General features: G+C 57.3%; 1 protein-coding gene across 5 annotated transcripts in view; it reads right to left on the minus strand.

Moving 5' to 3' along the window:
- The window catches only part of SHANK3 (SH3 and multiple ankyrin repeat domains 3), a 56396-nt gene that overhangs the window by 14266 nt on the left and 23905 nt on the right, over positions 1 to 18225 (minus strand). For 4 of the 5 annotated variants that reach the window (XM_030815241.1, XM_030815240.1, XM_030815238.1 and 1 more), the window contains exons 13-20: positions 15102 to 15177; positions 14789 to 14871; positions 14176 to 14300; positions 13942 to 14074; positions 12875 to 12955; positions 7130 to 7153; positions 3822 to 3952; positions 3132 to 3216 (exon numbers count right to left, since the gene is read on the minus strand). In XM_030815241.1, coding sequence (XP_030671101.1) covers positions 3132 to 3216; positions 3822 to 3952; positions 7130 to 7153; positions 12875 to 12955; positions 13942 to 14074; positions 14176 to 14300; positions 14789 to 14871; positions 15102 to 15177 — 738 coding nt within the window. The remainder of the gene's footprint in view (positions 1 to 3131; positions 3217 to 3821; positions 3953 to 7129; positions 7154 to 12874; positions 12956 to 13941; positions 14075 to 14175; positions 14301 to 14788; positions 14872 to 15101; positions 15178 to 18225) is intronic. The other variant, XM_030815239.1, reaches the window with a different exon arrangement.

The raw sequence follows: 18225 nt of genomic DNA on the forward strand, positions 1-18225 counted from the left end.
GGTACCAAGGGTGGGCTTTTCTGTACAGACCTAGGCCTGAATTTTAGATCTGCCAGGAACCTCAGAAGCCTCTAGGAACTTCAGTTTCCTCATGTCAAGAGGACAGCCTGCTACTATTGTGGGGCGATTTCACCTTTACAGTACAGGGCTGAACTACGGCAGTATCCTGGGAATGGGGGAAGGGGGCCGAGGTCATCATCATCGTGATTTTTAGGTCTGCCTTCCCCCCATCCCCAACCGCTAGACAGAGAAATCGTGCCCATTTCGTCCTGGGTCTCCTGCTGCATTCCCTGCACTGTGTACGAACGCGCAGTGAACACCCACAAGCCTGTATGTTAGATGGAGCGACGCAGAACCAGCGCACCTTGAGGATGCAGAAGGCGGGAGTGACGTGCAAAGATGAAATAAGGGGAAATTTAATGCTAATAGCATGCGAAGTTCTGACTTAGGGTAAAGAAGTCACTTGCCTCAGTATGGAATGGGGAATCTGTTCTGATACCATGTGGGGCGGGGGTGGGACCCCTTGGGGGCAAAGGCAGACCCTCTTTGTCTGCCTAGGTCATAGCAGAGAGCATTTCTCGAGCACCCACTGTGTGCCAACCTCAAGAGGCAGCATCTACATCTACTAACACTGGCAGCTGCTGAGCACTCCCAGCATCCCACGTGGTCTGTGAGTGCCGCCTATCGGGCGAGCCTCAGAGTGCTCCTTGGAGGTGGGTAATAGGTGGTCTCCGTGTTTATGGATCAAAATCCTGATGTTTCAAGAGCCAGGGCATGGGGCAGGGGCCTGGGGAATCTGACAACCCAACCAATGTGCATGCTGGCGGCTGAGGCCCAGCAGGCCAAGAGGAGCCAAAAAGGAGCACCTGTCCACCCATCCATCAACCGAGTGCAAGAGGGTGCCTGAGGGACCAGTGCAGAACGGGCAGTCCTAGGAGAGTGGCTCCAGGCCTGCAGGGCAGGTGCACGGACCTAGACCTGCAGGGTCGGGCCCAGGAACAGCAAGAGTCAGAAGACCCAGGTCAAGGGAGGCAGAGACAATGTTTCCAGGTGAAGCAGGAGAGCACTGGGGCCGATCTCCAGGGCCCCGAGGCAATGAGGAGTGCCCAGAGGGTCAAGCTGGACAGATACAGGTGATAGCAGCTCTGCAGAAAGCCTCATTTGGCCAGAGGGATGGACTAGAGGGCAGAGCCAGGGCAGCAGAGAACAAGCATGGCCAGCTGCAAGTGAAAGACTGGGGCAGGGTGAGGCCCCACCCCACGTCAGTGAGGCAGAGGGAGAAAAACCATGGCGCCAGGCTGCAGGGAGAGGGGAGAGGCCCAGCTCCAGAGCTGCCCCACCACCTTCCCCACACCCACAGAAAACCTGCATCCTGAGGACCAGTCCACCCAAGCCCCACTGCCGTCAGTTCCCCCATCCCCCAGAACCCATTTACACATCTTAGCTCAAAAGTACCCCCACCCCGACACGCAGCCTTCTGTGACACCCAGGTGTGCTTGGAGCCCCCCAGTGGGCTCCACTGGTCCGTGAGCCCTGACACCCACCATGTGCCCGCTGAGCTCTCTGCACACATCACATTCCCCAACCAAGCCCCAGACCTGGCCCAGGATCGGCCTTGTGTGAACACAAATTGGCAGGGTCCTGAGGCAGGTGAGGAATCAGAGTTTGGGCAGCTGTGTGACCTTGGGCAGGTCATTTACCCTCCTTGCTTCAGTTTTCTCATCTGTAAAATGGAGGTACTAGTGGTCTCAATATGGTTATTCTAAGTATTAAATGCTCAGTGTCCAGCCCATAGTAAGTGCTGAGAGGTTTACTCCTAAGTGTAACAGATGGGGGGTGTGCTGGGGTTTGTATGGACAAGGGACGGTCAAGTGGGCAGGTGTGTAGGTGGACAGATGCACAGGTGGGCAGGGGACGGGACAGTGGATGTCTGGAGGGAAGCACAGTGGGCAGGGCTTGTTAGATGTCCCCATGGGTGGAGGAGCAGGGTGGGGGTGAGGGGCGGGGGGGGAGGGAGGAGGTGAGACGGAAGGCTATTGGAGGTGGGGCAGGGTGACAGGCCCTGAGAAAGGAGGGAAACAGAAGTTGTTAACTGGGGGAGCGTTCAGGAAGGGAAAGAAACAAGTGCAGTGAGGAGGGGTGGGGGTCAGGGGGGGGGGGGCAGTGACTGGGGGGTTCCTGGGTGGAGAGAGGCTGGGGGGGAGGGGGGGGGGAGATAGACGGCAAGTAGAGGTGACTTTTTGGGGAAAACTGGCCGTGAAGGGGGGAGAGAGTAATACGTGGAGGAGTAGGGGAGAGGCAAGTTCAGGGGAAGGGGAGTTTTAGGGTCAGAAAGTTCACATGCACCTTGTGCTGCAGGGGAGCAACCGCGATGGCGGCAGGTAAGCTGGGGACAGGGACGAGGCTGCCCATGGGAAGGATGAGAGGTGATGGGGAGGTGGGAGTGCCCAGTGGACAGGGAGTGTCAGCTGCCGGGGGAAATCTCTGGGTTGGGGAAGGCCTAATCCCCACATGTCCATCAACATATGAGATCCTTTAGCTGGGGCCAGGAAGAGACAGGACTCAGAGGGAAACTGGAAACCCCAGTTACCAGCAGGGAGAGGCAGTGTCCTTCACCCCCAAGTCCACCCTGCCGGCCCCAGCCCCGTTCCTCCACCCCACGCAGCCCCACAGCCCAGCCATACCCCAGCCCCGTTCCTCCCAACCCCACGCAGCCCCACAGCCCAGCCATACCCCAGCCCCGTTCCTCCCAGCCCCACGCGCCCCACAGCCCAGCCGTACCCCAGCCCCGTTCCTCCCAACCCCACGCAGCCCCACAGCCCAGCCATACCCAGCCCCGTTCCTCCCAGCCCCACGCAGCCCCACAGCCCAGCCGTACCCCAGCCCCGTTCCTCCCAACCCCACGCAGCCCCACAGCCCAGCCATACCCCAGCCCCGTTCCTCCCAGCCCCACGCGCCCCCCCCCCCCCCCCCCCCCCCCCCCCCCCCCCCCCCCCCCCCCCCCCCCCCCCCCCCCCCCCCCCCCCCCCCCCCCCCCCCCCCCCCCCCCCCCCCCCCCCCCCCCCGCCCCACAGCCACCTACCCCAGCCCCGTTCCTCCCAGCCCCACGCGGCCCCACAGCCCAGCCGTACCTACAGACTTGGTCCGTGGAATCCCCTTCCGCAAGGAGCCTGGCAGCTTCTCTGGGCCTGGGAGGCCCTGGCGTTCAAACAATGACTGTAGGGGTCAGGGAGGGGAATATGGAGGTTCCAGGGCACTGGGGGCCCCCAGTTCTCCTCCTAAGCCAGAGGTGAGACACCCCATGCTCTCACTCCAATGGCACTGGTGCCTGTAGGTGCCTGGACCCAGGAATCATATCTGGACTCTGCCCTCAGGGAGCAGGGGATGCAGCCCATTGGAGCCTGGGCTGTGCGGGCAGTGCAGACGGTGGTACAGTGGAAACGGTGTTGGGCAGGGCGGGTGCAGACCCTGGCAGACCCTGGGTGAGGGTGGGGGAGGAGCCTAGAAGGCGCCGGGTCGGCAAGTGGGCAGGGAACAGAGACATGCTTTGTCGTGTTCTCAGTGGAGCTGGGGTACCTTGGTGGTCTCAGGCGTGAGACAGGGACTGCCTGAAGGCAGAGGCACCAAAAGCCACAAGAGCAAACCCAGCAGGTGCTGAGCTGTGGCCATTTAGGGGGCAGAGACAGCCCCAAGTCTCTGAGAGAGGCCATGGGGTGCACACACGCCTCCACAATAGCCTCTCACCTCAGTCAAGAGGGCCCCGGACAGTCTGACCCCCCTGCCTGCCCGTCCCAGTGCTCCTAGCCGCCCGTCGCCCTTACGCTAATCTCGGCGGGTGTGATCCTCCGACTGGTGGGCCTCTGTTTGACGGTGGCCGCTCTGGAGTCTGCGTCCGCGATGTCTGGCCTCAGTGTTGGCTCTGCGGCGGCTGCCAGCATCTCATCCAGCTTCTCTGCACAGCAAGGAGGCTCCATCTCAGCTGCCTGGGCCACCTCCTGCCCCACTGCCACGTCCTCCCCAACCCGGCCACCCGTGATGCTGAGAGGCCACCACTCCCCTCCCTCCTTAAGCTCCCACCCCAGGCCCCCAAGACAAGGCCCCTCACCCCAGAACTCAGACCCCACCCCAGGCAGCCTCTCTATCCTCAAGGAGACTCCAGGTGACCCTGTGGACCTCACTTAAGGAAAGACCACTCTGACCATGAGGGAGAAGACCAGGGCAGGGGACAGACAAACAATTCAGAGACCACAGTCTCCCTGGATTTCCCTCCATTTCCCTTCGTCCTGTCACTGTTCTCAGCACGTACAGGCCACTCTTGGCTATCTGTACCGCACTGGAAGGGAAGCTGTTCACAGCGGGTCACAGCCCGAGGACAGACCCTGATGTACAAGCAGGTTTCCACAAAAAGATCAAAGTGACTTGGAAACTCCGTTAAACTCATACATATATCTAAGGACCATCAGAGCTCTGGTCGGATGGCTCCCCCAGGACATCGTAGCTCTCGCCCCCTGTGGGTCCACTGAGGACCAGTGCGTAGAGCATGGAGCAAGGGCTGGGGCAGCACTCATGTCCACCCGGCTGCCGCACCAGCCCTCTCATTCAGCAGCCCCACTGCACCCATCACTCGGGCTCCACCCAACCCCAGGCCCTTCTCCACTCTTTGGGGCTATGCCAACCCTAGAGGGACCACTGTCTGGTCACACTTGTCTTGGCCCCTTTCACTCTTTGTCTTGGCCCCTTGTTGGAGAATTTCAGTGGTCAGACTGGACACATCCTACTCCTTCCAACTCCAGTCTGCGGCTGTTCACAGCACCTGCTGGTTCTACCTCTGCAATCTGCTTAGCATTGCTGGAAGGAAGTAAATAACTCCCCAAGACTGTCCTGTACCCAACCCAGACCAGACACACCCTGTACACTGACTCTGTCCTGACCTAACCTCTTTGTGACCTCTGCGTCCTCATCGATAAAACAGGCATAAAAACAGTGCTAGCTCACGTGTCTCTAGTGAGAATTAGCACAGAAGAAAGGCTTACAACTGTGCTGGCACTGGACACAATTCAGTACAATTCATGTCTGTGTGCCTCATCTCCCCAGACAGCTTGTGGGTCTGCAGGAGAGGGCAAATACTGTTCTCTGTGTTCCATCAGCGCCCAGCCTGTGTCCTGAACGACACAAGAGTTTACCAGCAAAACAGCCTCCAACGGCAGATATCTGGACCTGTGCACAGCTCCCAGTGCCACCAGGTGACAGGGGCCCAGGTACAGACCAGGGGTTGCTGGTTTGAGGGGACTTCTCATTTGCTTCTGTCATGAAGTGAATGATTTCATTTTGGGAGTTGAAGTCACCAACTCCTCTCATCCCACAACTACACAAGGATTTTATCATCACCCATATCCGACCCAGGGGCAAACTGAAGCTCAGAGAGAGAAATTGCCACAGATCTCTGAGTAGGAAGAGATGAGACTTAAGCACCATACTCCCCAGAAACTGCAGAAGACATGAATGGAGAGAAAACTCCGTGAGGCACACACGGCTCGGCATCACGGGAGACACGCTGCCACCTGAGCCACGGGCCAGGAAAGGCTGTCTCTGTAGGTCTGGAAGACCCATCCCAGAGACCCAAGCGGGACGCACGTAACGTTTAGTGAGGCAGCTGTTTCTGGTCATGGGTGATGGTGCTGGAGCCAGGTGAGAAGTGTTTCCAAAAGGGAAAGGATTAATCAAGAATTCTGCAAATTACAAACTGATGAGGTTGACATAAATCTCCCCCCAATATTAGAGAATATATTCTTAAATAAATTATTTTAGATAATTAAGGGAAATGAAGCCCATCAGGAACCGAGTGGACCTGCTCGCTTCCAGGGCCCTCTGGGTGCACCGCAGGGCACAGCTGGGTTTGCAGCTGTTTGATCAACAGGGCCCCCGCCTGAGGGATGATCAACCAGCCATCACTCCTTCCACAACTGGAGCAGCACCTGCGCTGCCACACGGCACCCTGGGAGCCCCACTAACGAGCTAGAGGGCAGAGCCAGAAGATTCCAGAAATAGCTTGTATGTCTGCCCCAAAGACATGCAGAAAAGGTCACTGGAGGAGACCTTGTCACCTGTTTTTAATATCTGAGAAGACACTGGGGAAGCCCTTCACCTGGGCTGGGGCAAGAGGCAGCAAGGGGACCTCAAGAGGGCTGGGCCAAGGGCCTGGCAGGTGTCCTCACCCAGGGAAAGCCCAGTGGGTCAAGAGAGAGGGAGAGATGGGCATCAGGTACACGGACGTGGAGCAAATATACAGGCCTGGGTGGAGAAAGCCACCTCAAGCCTCTGTCTGGGACCTGATTCCCATCCACCCGAGAGGCAGAGGAGGCTGCCGGAAGCCGGGTCCCAGGACTTCACCAGACAATGGACCTCAGTACCCAGGCCCAGGTGACTGTCCCCACCTGAATGCTCCCTCCCCTGCAGCCAGGCTGAACATACAGGACATACAGGGAGTAGCCCCAAAGGTTAGAGGGAGGCCTGAACGGTTCAGGAGGGTAGTCAACAGCCTGGGGTCTTTGGCCAGGGGAGCTCCAAGCTCCTTCCCCAGTGCTGTGGGACTCGGGCCCCTGCTCTGAAGGGACCATCAGCTCTGGGCTTGGCCCTACAACCAACCAACACGGGAGTAGGTCCCACAACCCAAGCACAGGCCCTGAGAGGACCAGCAGAAAGAAGCAATGCGCACGCCAACACGGCCCCGTCTCCCCGCTCCCTAGAGCTCCCCCTCTGGGACCCTCGGGGCCCTTTCCCTCCTGCTCTCCGGGCGGTGGCACATGCAGTGGCCTCCATGGGGCTCTCCCGGCTCCTCCCCACGGGCTGCCTCCATCAGGCTATCTGCACAGCTCACAGGCCCCAGGCTCACCTGAGCCCCCAAGGCCATCACCGTCCCAGAGGGTCACACCCCTGGGAACTCCCCATCCATTCTCGCAGGTCCTTCTCTCATGCCCCTACCAGATGCCCAGGGAGAAGGCCAACAGGAGGGTGCAGCCCAGGCTTCAGGGCCACCCTGACTTGCGCTGGAACCTCCTCACACACCAGCACTCCCCCAGACAAGGGTCAGGCAAAGCCAAGGCCCTGGGGACACAGGCAGATGACTCACCCCCTTTTCTTCTCCGAATGGAGGCTTGGAATCAAGAAACAGAGTAAAGGGAATAAGAGGCAGGCTCGGCACCTGGGCCCCATTATCCACACTCATTTCCCCACCCCATCCCTCTCACCACCACCTCCCCCAACAAACATGACCTCCCAAATCTGCCCCCAGCCTACACCTCTTTATCAGACCATGAATAGCAAATCTGCCCAAATGCGGAGTCAGTTGGTACATGCCTTGAAAGCCAAGGAGGAAACAACCACAAGCAGGGACTTGTGTGTGTGCCACACGCATGCAGGTGACACAGCGCATGTCCGCTCACCCACACACAGACATGTGTGCCACACGCATGCAGGTGCACACAGCGCATGTCCGCTCACCCACACACAGACATGTGTGCCACACGCATGCAGGTGCACACAGCGCGTGTCCGCTCACCCACGCACAGACATGTGTGCCACACGCATGCAGGTGCACACAGCGCGTGTCCGCTCACCCACGCACAGACATGTGTGCCACACGCATGCAGGTGCACACAGCGCGTGTCTGCTCACCCACGCAGACATGTGTGCCACACGCATGCAGGTGACACAGTGCATGTCCACTCACCCACACACAGACGTGTGCCACACACATGCAGGTGACACAGCGCGTGTCTGCTCACCCACACACAGACGTGTGCCACACGCATGCAGGCACACACAGCGTGTGTCCGCTCACCCCCGTGCAGACATGTGTGCCACACACCTGCAGGTGCACACAGCGCGTGTCCACTCACCCACAGACGTGTGCCACACGCATGCAGGTGCACACAGCACGTGTCCACTCATCCACGCAGACGTGTGCCGCACGCACGCAAATACACACAGCACATGTCCACTCACCCACGCAGACATGCGTGCTGCGTGCACGCAGGTGCACACAGCGCGTATCTGCTCACCCACGCACACGTGTGCCACACGCATTCAGGTGCACACAGCGTGTGTCCGCTCACCCATGCACAGACATGTGTGCCACACGCATGCAGATGCACACAGCGCGTGTCCACTCACCAACGCACAGACACGCACACACACGGAGATATGCACAACTCCATCATGCTTGGCTCGGTCAAACGTTTGTTCAGAAAAAAGGCAAAACCCCATAGAAAACAAGTTCAGGTGTCGCTGAAAACCAAGGTGGTCACCTCTGTGTTCTGTTCAAAGTCGGTCTTAAAAGGCAGGGCAAGTGTGTTTGGCACAGAAACCTTTTCCAGGACAAGGCCACTCACACAGATGCTGGGTGTGGCACCTACCCTGATGTTCTCATCACAAAAGAAAAAGGGGCCCAGAAATTACAGGGAAGTCCAGATTTCTCCCGGGAACGTGAATACACAGGAAGGGCGTGGACCCGCCAGGGCCTTCCCTGGCCTGGGTCTCCACTGACCTGTGGCCCCAGCACATTCCTGGTACAAGCCGAGCAGACATGCATGTGGCGACCATGAAAAGCCCCCAGTGCTGAGGGAAGGAGGGGTGCTCTGCCCTCTTCTCTCTCTCACCACCTGTCTCAGGACGGTCCCCACCCAGCCCCTTCCTCTCACTCCCATCTCTGCAACCCTTCATTTTCCAGGCACCAGCCTTTGCTCACCCCATTCCCCCAGAGGATACCCCTTCCCTCCCCTTCCTCCAACAAGGCCATGCCTCTCCCACATCCTCTGAGCAGCAAACAGCCACCTGGACAGGAGCCTGCACCTTGCACCTGCTTTCTCTGACACCTCACTTTCTTCTCTTTTTAGGTGTTCAGGCACCTTCTCCATGGATTATGGATCCTAAAGGGCTCTAACAGCTCTTGACAGTGTGAGGCAGTTCTGATGTGTTCATGCCAGCAGTGACCAACAGGCCTCATTTCTATCTTCTGAAAGCAAAAACACTGGGTTGTGGGATGGTCCCTTAGGTACCTGGGGAAACCCTGATGCTGGCATGGCTTCCTCAAATCAGGCATTTCCAGGGGGGACTTCCAGAAGCCCTGCTGGCTTCCCAGGACAGCTGTCTCCTGGGGACAGGGTGGCTTCCGAGCTCCAGAAGTGTGGGTAGAGGCTCTGCACTAAGCTGTCCCTTCATCCTGCCCCAGACTCTGCTCAGGAAAAAGCCTGGAAAATGATGGTGGCCTGAGGCTGTGAGCAACTCCTCTGGGGTCTGCAGAGTGACTCCAGCAACCTGTCCCGAGGCTTCGTGCAGAAGAGGGAACACCCAGCTCAGAGGAGAGGGAAAGGAGCTTCTTCATCCACCAGTTTCTTCAGGTAGAAAAGCCCAGAGAGCAAAGCGCAGTCCTTTGGTCTTCACAGGGCAGAGTCCCTGGGTCCCAGGATTACAGATCTCAGGCTGCCCAAAGCCTCGTGGTGCTGAATAGAAGAGTCCCTTCTGAACAGGCAGCTGACTGCGGCTATGTGACAGCCTCTGGCAGGAGAATCCTGGGACCCAGCTGCCTACGGGTGCTGGCTTATTGATCAGTTTGGATCTTCAATTGACAGGTCAGCTCCCCGTGACTGACCTTGGACCCTTATGACCCTGGGGCCAGAAGTCTAGGATTAGCCTCTCTGCCTCACTCCTGAATGAGTAGGATTAGAGGGGTGTAGAATTCTAGGTGGAAAAGAATTTTGACTCCACACTTTGAAGCTCTTCTTCCATCATCTACTGTCATCTGCTATCACTGATGAGAAGTCTGTTGTCAGTTGGACCACTGCTCCCGTCTAAAACTTCCAGCAGCCCATCTCTCTCTCTCTCATCATTTTTTGCTTTGTTTTGAGACAGGGTCTTGCTCTGTTGCCCAGGCTGGAGTGCACTGGCATGATCTTGGCTCACTGCAACCTCCACCTCCCAGGCTTAAGCAATCCTCCCACCTCAGCCTCCTGAGTAGCTGGGACCACAGGCACGCACCACCATGCCAGGATTTTTGTGTTTGTAGAGATAGGGTTTCACCATGTTGCCCAGGCTGGTCTCAAAGTCCTAGACTCAAGTGATCCACCTGTCTTGGCCTCCCAAAGTGCTGAGAGTACAGGCATGAGCCACCACACCCAGCCTCTCTCATTGTTTTAAAAGATTTCTGCTTGTTCACTGCATTCTACAGTTTTACTATGAAAGATGTGGATACAGATTTGTTTTTATTTCCTTGCTAAGACTTACATTTCTTTAAACTGAAGACTCATGTCTTTGTTCAGCTTTGGGAAATTCTGAAGCCATCTCATCTCCAAATATTGCTTCCAGGCAATATTTTATTTTTGCTTCCATGACTTGCGTTAGGTAGATGCTGGGATTTTCCCAATAGTCCCACTGAATTATCTATGTGATTTTTTGTTGTGTCTCCTAACTGCTCTTTGATATTTTGTATCTCCTTATATTTCTGTGCTGTATTCTGGGTAACCTCAGATTTATCTTCTAACTTGCTGTTTCTTTCTTCACCTGGGTTTAGTGTACTGTTTATCCCAGCTATGGCTTTCTTTTTTATCTCAGTGACTATACTTTTTGTTTCAATAACAGTTCTTTAAGAATCCTTCTGGCCAGGCGCGGTGGCTCACGCCTATAATCCCAGCACTTTGGGAGGCTGAGGTGGGTGAATCACAAGGTCAGCAGTTCGAGACCAGCCTGGCCAACATGGTGAAACACCATCTCTACTAAAAATACAAAAAATTAGCTGGGTGTGGTGGTGCACGCCTGTAGTCCCAGCTACTCGGGAGGCTGAGGCAAGAGAATCACTTGAACCCGGGAGGAGGAGGATGCAGTGAGCCGAGATCGCGCCACTGCACTCCAGCCAGTAACAGAACGAGACTCAGTCTTAAAAAAAAAAAAAAAAAAAAAAAAAAAAAGAATCATTCTAAAATGTGCTTATTCTTTTTTCGCTTGTTTGTTCTGTCCTATTCTCTCATTAGTTCTGTTAGTTCTTTTAATCTTTGTGACAATTTACTTTATTTTAATGTTTCTCATATTCTCTGATTTCCAGTCCTTTCGATGCTAATTCCAGTGGTTGGGCTTGGTTTTTAACCTTCCCGCTTCTCACAGGTCCAGCCACGTCTCCCAGCCTTGTGGGGGCCTCAGGACCCCAACTCCTTACCCTTGGGTACTAGATAATGAGCTATGGAAGCCTCTGGCTTTGGTTTCTCTCCTTTTCATTTTGAATTATCTATATGGGGTTTTTTTTGTTTTTTTCTTTGGGTTTTATTTTATTTGGAATAGCTATGGTGAAAATTCTGACCATGTCAGCCCAATGGACGTTGCTAGCTGTTCTCCACACTGAACGAAACTGCAGTTAAGACCACCTGCTTGGCATGGGGCAGCTCAGCCTGTGGCCAGGACAGGGTCAGGGCTCAGTTCATGAGTGAGGTCAGGGATAATTCTGGGGACCAGGAAAAGGGTTCCTTCTATGGCTGGGGTAGAACCAAGACTGAAGCCAGGGATGGGGCTCAGCCTAGAACCAGAATGAGGTCCCTTCCTGTGGCCAGGACTTCAGGGTTCAGTTTAGGACCAGAGTTGGGGTTCCACGACCAGAGGCAGAGTAAAGTCTGGGAACAGAACTGGGCTCAGATCACAGAAAGAAAGAGCCTCATGCCTGTAATCCCAGCACTTTGGGAGGCCGAGGCAGGCAGATTACCTGAGGTCAGGAGTTCGAGACCAGCCTGGCCAACATGGTGAAACCCCGTTTCTACTAAAAATACAAAGAAAAAAAAAATAGCCGGCGTGGTGGCGGGCGCCTGTAATCCCAGCTACTCGGGAGGCTGAGGCAGGAGAATCGCTTGACCCCAAAAGGTGGAGGTTGCAGTGAGCCAAGAACGTGTGATTGCACCCCAGCCTGGGCAACAAGAGTGAAACAGTGAAACTGTCTCTCAAAAAAAAAAAAAAAAAAAAAAAGAAAGAAAGAAAGAGCCTGTCAACTGTCATGCATAGTGGGACATGCCCATGACCAGGCTGTTGATGGCCACATGTACAGCACAAACCCACAGTGAGGACGATGGTCACACATAATGGGACACTCCCATGAAGAGGCTACTGACGGTCACATGTCAGGACATGATCAAGTATATCTGGACGTGCCCGTGACAAGGTTGTTAATGGACACATATATAAGACCTGCCCATGAAGAGGCTGTTGATGGTCAACCAGGGCTTGTGCCCAGAACCTGCCCCATCAAAGCCCAACACACTCCTGCTCCCCTCCTGCTGCACTCGAGGCCCTGTCCCATCATCCCACCAACAGTACTCCTGTGGCCTGTGGGGTCAGCAGGACCACCTGCCAATGAGTGCACAGTCACCAAGAGGGCAAAATAAACACAAGGCTGACACAGCCAGTGCCTGGCGGAGCCAGAAGCAGACCCTGGTCACCTCACTACTGCTCTTTCCTCACTTGGATGAAATGCAGGAGTAAAGTCAAAGTGGAGACGTGGAAAACCAGAGGCAGCACACGCACGCACATGCACACACGTGCAAACATACTGGTGGGCCAGGCCCTGCTCCCCGTCATCTGTCCTGGACACCCCACTGTCCATCCCCAACCCCTCACATCTCACCCCTTCCAAATGCCATCCCCTCCTCACCCCACAAGCACCAAATGTCCCCATCGCGCCAGCACCCACCCATTCACCTCTGACCTGCTCTTATATCCAGCTGTCCTTCCTCCCCTCTGGCTTGACCCCCTGCCCTCCCATACTACCTGTGTCTCCAGGCCCTGTCTGCCCATCATGGACTGTCCACTTGCGTCCACCTCCACTGCCACCCCCGCCACTCACCGAGTTCCTCGAGCTCAGCTGTCATGGACTTGGAGCGCAGGGTCAGTGTGGTGCTGGGGGCCCTCTTGGGGGGCGGTGGGGCTGCAAAGAAGAGGGAGGCCTTGGACCTCCTGTCCAGCAGCAGACGGCGCGGCGTGGCCAGGTGCAGGTGCCACTTGCGCTCCACTGCCTGGATCTCCTCGTACTCCCGTGAGGATGAGTCGCACTGTGCCAGGATCTTGTTCAGGCTACGGCTGGACGCAAACTTCTTCATGGCTCAAGGAGCTCAGGGAGTGCGGGGAGTGGGGGCGGGGGGGGGGCCCGGGCGGTCAGGGCCTCAGGGGCCCCGGGAACCCCCAGAGCCAGGGCCTCAGGAGACGATCAAGGGTGCTGGTGGGGGTCACAGTGCCGGCTGGCTCTGGCCTGAGCACCCACCCTGCAGGCTCCGAGGGCTAAGCAAGGGGGCACCAGAGCCATGAGGTGGGGGCTGGGAGGGGTCTCCTTGCGGGCGGGGCTCCTGCTGCTCCAGGGCTCCCCCAGGCCCGGGTGGCCGCTGCCCCCTGTGGGGCCAGGGTGTGGTCAGCCAAGCCACGGGCCTGGGCTGGGCCTGGCCGGCAAAGCCTCCTGGGCCCAGGCTGTGCCGCGTCGTCGCGGGGAGAAGACGCTTTTCCTCTTCCCTCAGGTGCCGCCTCCCCCTTCCCTCCGACAATAAGCAGCGCGGCAGCGTCAACCTCACAGTTGCTATGGCAACCCCGGCCTCCAGGCAGCTGCTGGCGGTGTAGGGAAGGAGGGCTCTGCCACGCCAGGGGCTGGGGGAACGCCGGGAAGGAGGGGGCAGGGATCTGAGGAGGGGCAGCCTGAGGTCAGGGGTCAGGGGTCAAAGGCCTCAGGCCAGGGGACAGGACTGGCAGTCTAACACCAGGGATTGGGAGGGGTCCCAGCCCACACGTGTGGGTGGTTCACTGAGGTTCAGGAATCTGATGTCAGCAGTTGGGGGTCAGGGATGGGAAGAGAAATGGGGGCCTGAAGTCAAAGGTCTAAGGTCAGGGGAAAGTTTGGGCACGGAGGCCTGAAACGTGACCCCTCACCTCTGCGCCGAGCCCCGTCCTCTTCCGGCTTCCTTGTCACAGACACAACCTTCATGACGAGGCGGTTGCCACCCTGGCGAATCAGAGCCACCACCTGCTTGTGTCCGACCTTCACCACGTTCACCCCGTTCACCTGGGATAGACAGGCAGCTGGGTGGGGACGCCCCAGGCACGTCCACCACGGAGCTCAGGGGTCAGCATCCCACTGGGCAGCGCCGGCCAGAACGGCCTCACCTCAATGAGGAAGTCTCCCGTGCGCAGCCCGGCCCTCCAGGCCACACCCTCCACGTCCACCGACTCAAGATACTGCAGCGCCGGGAAGGCTGGCGTGGGCGTGAACTCCTCGATGGGGGTCTCTGCTGCGGGGGGCAATTAGGAAGGTGCTTCACCGCTAGGTTCAGGTGGGGGCGGCTGCCACACAGCAACCTCCGAGTGGCTCAGCACAGGAAAGAAATGACTGCGGGGGGCAGTGACCCGGGGCTGGGGGAGGGCCACGGGGAGCCACAGTGCAGGGACGAGCCGGCCCAGGGATCCTAAATATGACCCTCTGCAAAACTCCCTTTGCCCACGCCAGAAAGGCCCCCACTCGGTTAGACTCTAGAGCAAAGACAGTGGAAAACAACGAAGGGAAGGAACTGCCGCCTGGGCCGGGACATGGCAAACCACGACGGTCGCGGCCGCAGCAGAGGAGCAAGGAAAGCCGGGCCAAAAGTGGGAGACGCAGGGGCAAGGCAGGGAGGGAGTGTGGGGAAGAGCAGAGTGGGGGGCAGAAGCAGGAAGCTGAAGACACCCCTGAGCAGCGTGCAGCCCCTGCCTGCCTGACCCCCGGGCACCTGCTCCCCGTTACCTTTGGCTCCCCGGAGCACAAAACCGAAGCCCTCGTGGTCCCTTTTTTGCAGGACAGCCACTTTGTCATCAATGACATAATCGCTGAGGAAGGAAAGCAGGGAGGCGTGAGGGAAGCCCTGCCTCGAGGGGGGCCGGCCGCAGTCCACCCTGCGGTCACCCCGGGACTGACAGGCCGGGCAGCAGAAGAGAGGTCGGCCAGGCACCTTCCCTCGCCCTCCTCTGACCTCTTCATACCTGGCCTCCCTCTACACTGCAGGTCCTGCCCCACGTCCCATGTGCATGCTCCCGCCAGCCAGGGTCCCTGCATGTACCTGTGTGAGGTGAGGCTGTCGTAGGAACCCACTGTGTAGTGCCGAAAGAGCCGCTTCGTCCGGTCCTCCCGCGTTTCTGAAGGGAGTATCAGGAGCTGATGGACAGTCGTGGCCTCCAGCTGGCCTGCCTCAACTGCCCTCACCCATGCTGGTCGCCAGTCTCTGCCCACACACACCCCCTTGGCCTGGTTGTGTCCAGATGGAAGTCCTGGGTCCAGAGGTAAGAAGGCTGAGGGGATGATGTGGGGAATTTTGACCTCTGTGGGTCAGGTCCAAGAGAGGGGGCAGCAGCTCATCTCTTTCCTAAGTAGCTGCTGAACACAGGAGTCCAGGCAAGGCCAGAGGCGTCCACAGAGCGTGAGCCCCAAGGCTGCGAGCAAAGAGGGGAGTGTGCACATACGTGTGTGAGTGTGAGATCCATGGTCATGTGTAGATGCTGTGCTCACGCACGTGTCTCTATATGAGCCCACTGTGTGCAAGTGCCATGCACTGCTGTCATGTGCATGTGTGAGGTGTGTTCATGCATGTGCGTGTGCACATTTGAATCTGCATTACCCACACTCATGTACAAATGCCGTGCCATATGCCTATATGCGCTGGCATGGAAGCAGCATTCTGTCTTCACCAACTTCTTCACAATAGCTCCTTGATGCTCAACCTCATGGGGTCCCTTGCTTCAGACTGCCTCTGAGTGGGGCAGGGGATCCAGGTGTGGGGGCTGGGTCCCCTGCCCTGACCTCAAAGCATCCCACAGAGCTTGGTCCCCAACTGTCCTCTTGATCTCAAAGTCCCACATGGCCAGCACCAAGCTAGTGCCCACCACTCCACCCTCACTGACCTGAAGGTTCGAGCCACACCTCCAGCCATGACCTCTCTGCTCCCAGCGGCTCCTCCAGCTGCCTGCGAGCCCCACCTGCCAGCCTTCCCAGCCCTGCAGCTCCACTCTCCAGGACCGCAAAGCCCCCAGGGGCAGCACCACCACTGCCTCGCTTTCATCCCTCAGCACCTTCCTCATTTCCTCTCTTGGTAGCGTTTCTCAAGATCCATGTTTTCCTTCAGCAAGTATTTATTGAGCTCCTACTGTGTACCAGCTCTGCAAATACAGCAGAGAAGAGAACAAAGTCTCTGCACTCGTGGGGTTTATAATCTGTTCAGGGAGACAGGATAAATAGAGGATAAAGACATAGCATGTGAATGCTGGCAAATGCTCAGGAGACCAGCGAGCAGATCAGGGAGGGCAGAGAAAGGCACGCAAAGGCCTCACCCCCACGGGAAGGCTGAGCAGAGGCCGAGGATGGGGAGCAGCCTGTGGATATGTGGGCAAAGGGCTTCCCAGGAGCGGGGGTGGTCGGGGGAAGCCCACGGCAGGCATCAGCCTGCAGCATTTGAGGGAGTTCAGAGCCTGTGCAGCTGGAGCAGAGGGAGCTAGAGAGAGTGGCAGGAAATGAAATGAGAAAGAGAACCTGCAGTTTTTGATGACCTGTTTCCCCCACTAATTGTGAGCTCCTTGAGGGTAAGGGCCACATGTTCTTTATCTCTGTGATCCTAGTGCCCAGCACAGCACCTGGCATGTCACAGGCATTCTGCATGCTGACTAGGAGAGTAAATGGTGGACAGGTGCATCTGAGATAGACGGACACAAGGGTGGATCGAAAGGCACTGGACCAGTGGATGGAGGGAGGGAAGGAAAGGGCAATGGGTAGATAGGTCAAAAAGCAGACAGACACATGGTAGATGGATGGATGGGTGGACTGGGTGTGTAGACAGGTAGGTTGAGAGGTGGATGGATGGAGGAAGGGAGGGGTGGTGGATTGGGTTGGCTGGTGAGTCAACGGATAAAATGATGGTGGGATGGGTGGGTGAGTCAAAGGATAGATGGCTGGAAACACAGGTGGGGCAGTGGCCGGAGGGAAAGAGGAAAGAGTGCCTATTCCTATCAGAAGACACAGATATCAAAAAAGTATTGGGCTGCATTCCAGGTCCCAGCTACTAACTTGTGTGACTCTCAGTAAGTCAACAGTCCCCTCTAAGCCTGCCCATATAGAATAGAAAAATCCAACTTGGAGGATCCCCTTGGTTCTGATGACCTATATCTTATCCTGGCATTCCCCAACCACACCTGCACCCCTCATCCCGCTGAACCTAAGGCCAGCTCAGGCCAAGCCTCATCGGCGCTCAGGTGGGGCGTCAGACCCCTCCTTTCCTCCATCACACCCTTCTCCACATCAACAGAGCCACAGAAGTGTCGGTGCTGCCTGCTAAAGAACCCGCCAAACCTGCACTTGACCAGCCTCCTGTTTTCAGATGTTGTCAACCAAAAAATTGCATGTATTACATAACACAAACTCATTTTTCCAGTTTTGTTAATAAGACACTTAAAAGCCAGCTGAAGAGAAAGTGCCCAACACGGCCATCCCCCACTACCCACCCAAGTGCTGACCGTACTGCAAAGAAAGGGAAGGAGGGAGGGGAGGGGAGGCACAGGCCCTGCTCACGCTGGGCCTCCAGAACACACCTGACCTCGCTTCTCCATTCCCTCCCTCACAGCTCCACCCTCTGCCTGCCAGGAGGTGCCGTGGGAGACTGCTCTCCGCTCGGTAAGTGACCAGGACTTGCCTCCCGATCCCACAGCAGGCACAGGGACTGTGTCCCCTCCCTGACCTTTAAGTCCTTTTCTGTCCCCACTCCAGTCCCAGAAATGGATTTTTTTTGGGCGGTGAGGGGAGCAGATCTGGGCCTGTTGGAAGCGGGTTCCTGTTCCTGGGCTGCACTCTGGCCTCTGGCAGAACTCGGCCCCAGGATCCCAGAGCAGAGGCTCTGCACAGCGTGGCCAGCCGGGCCTGCAGCCGAGGTCAGAGGGCACTGTCACCGCTCCCACTCCCTGCCCTTCACAGGCAGCCTCCGCAGGTCCCTCTCGCGCTGCCCACTCATGAAATACTCCCGTCTACCCCGGGACCTCTGACACTCACTCCCCGGGTCACACACACCACGGCTGCCGGCTGGAGCCCAGACCCGAACCCTCTTCTCCACTGCTCTGCTCTGCCCAGCCCGGGTTTTGATCCTACACAACCTGCACAATCAGACGCTGCTGCTGGGTTCCCTCCGCCATGATGCCACGCTGTCC

This window comes from Nomascus leucogenys, chromosome 7b, assembly GCF_006542625.1.
Source record: "Nomascus leucogenys isolate Asia chromosome 7b, Asia_NLE_v1, whole genome shotgun sequence".
NCBI classification, from domain to species: domain Eukaryota; kingdom Metazoa; phylum Chordata; class Mammalia; order Primates; family Hylobatidae; genus Nomascus; species Nomascus leucogenys.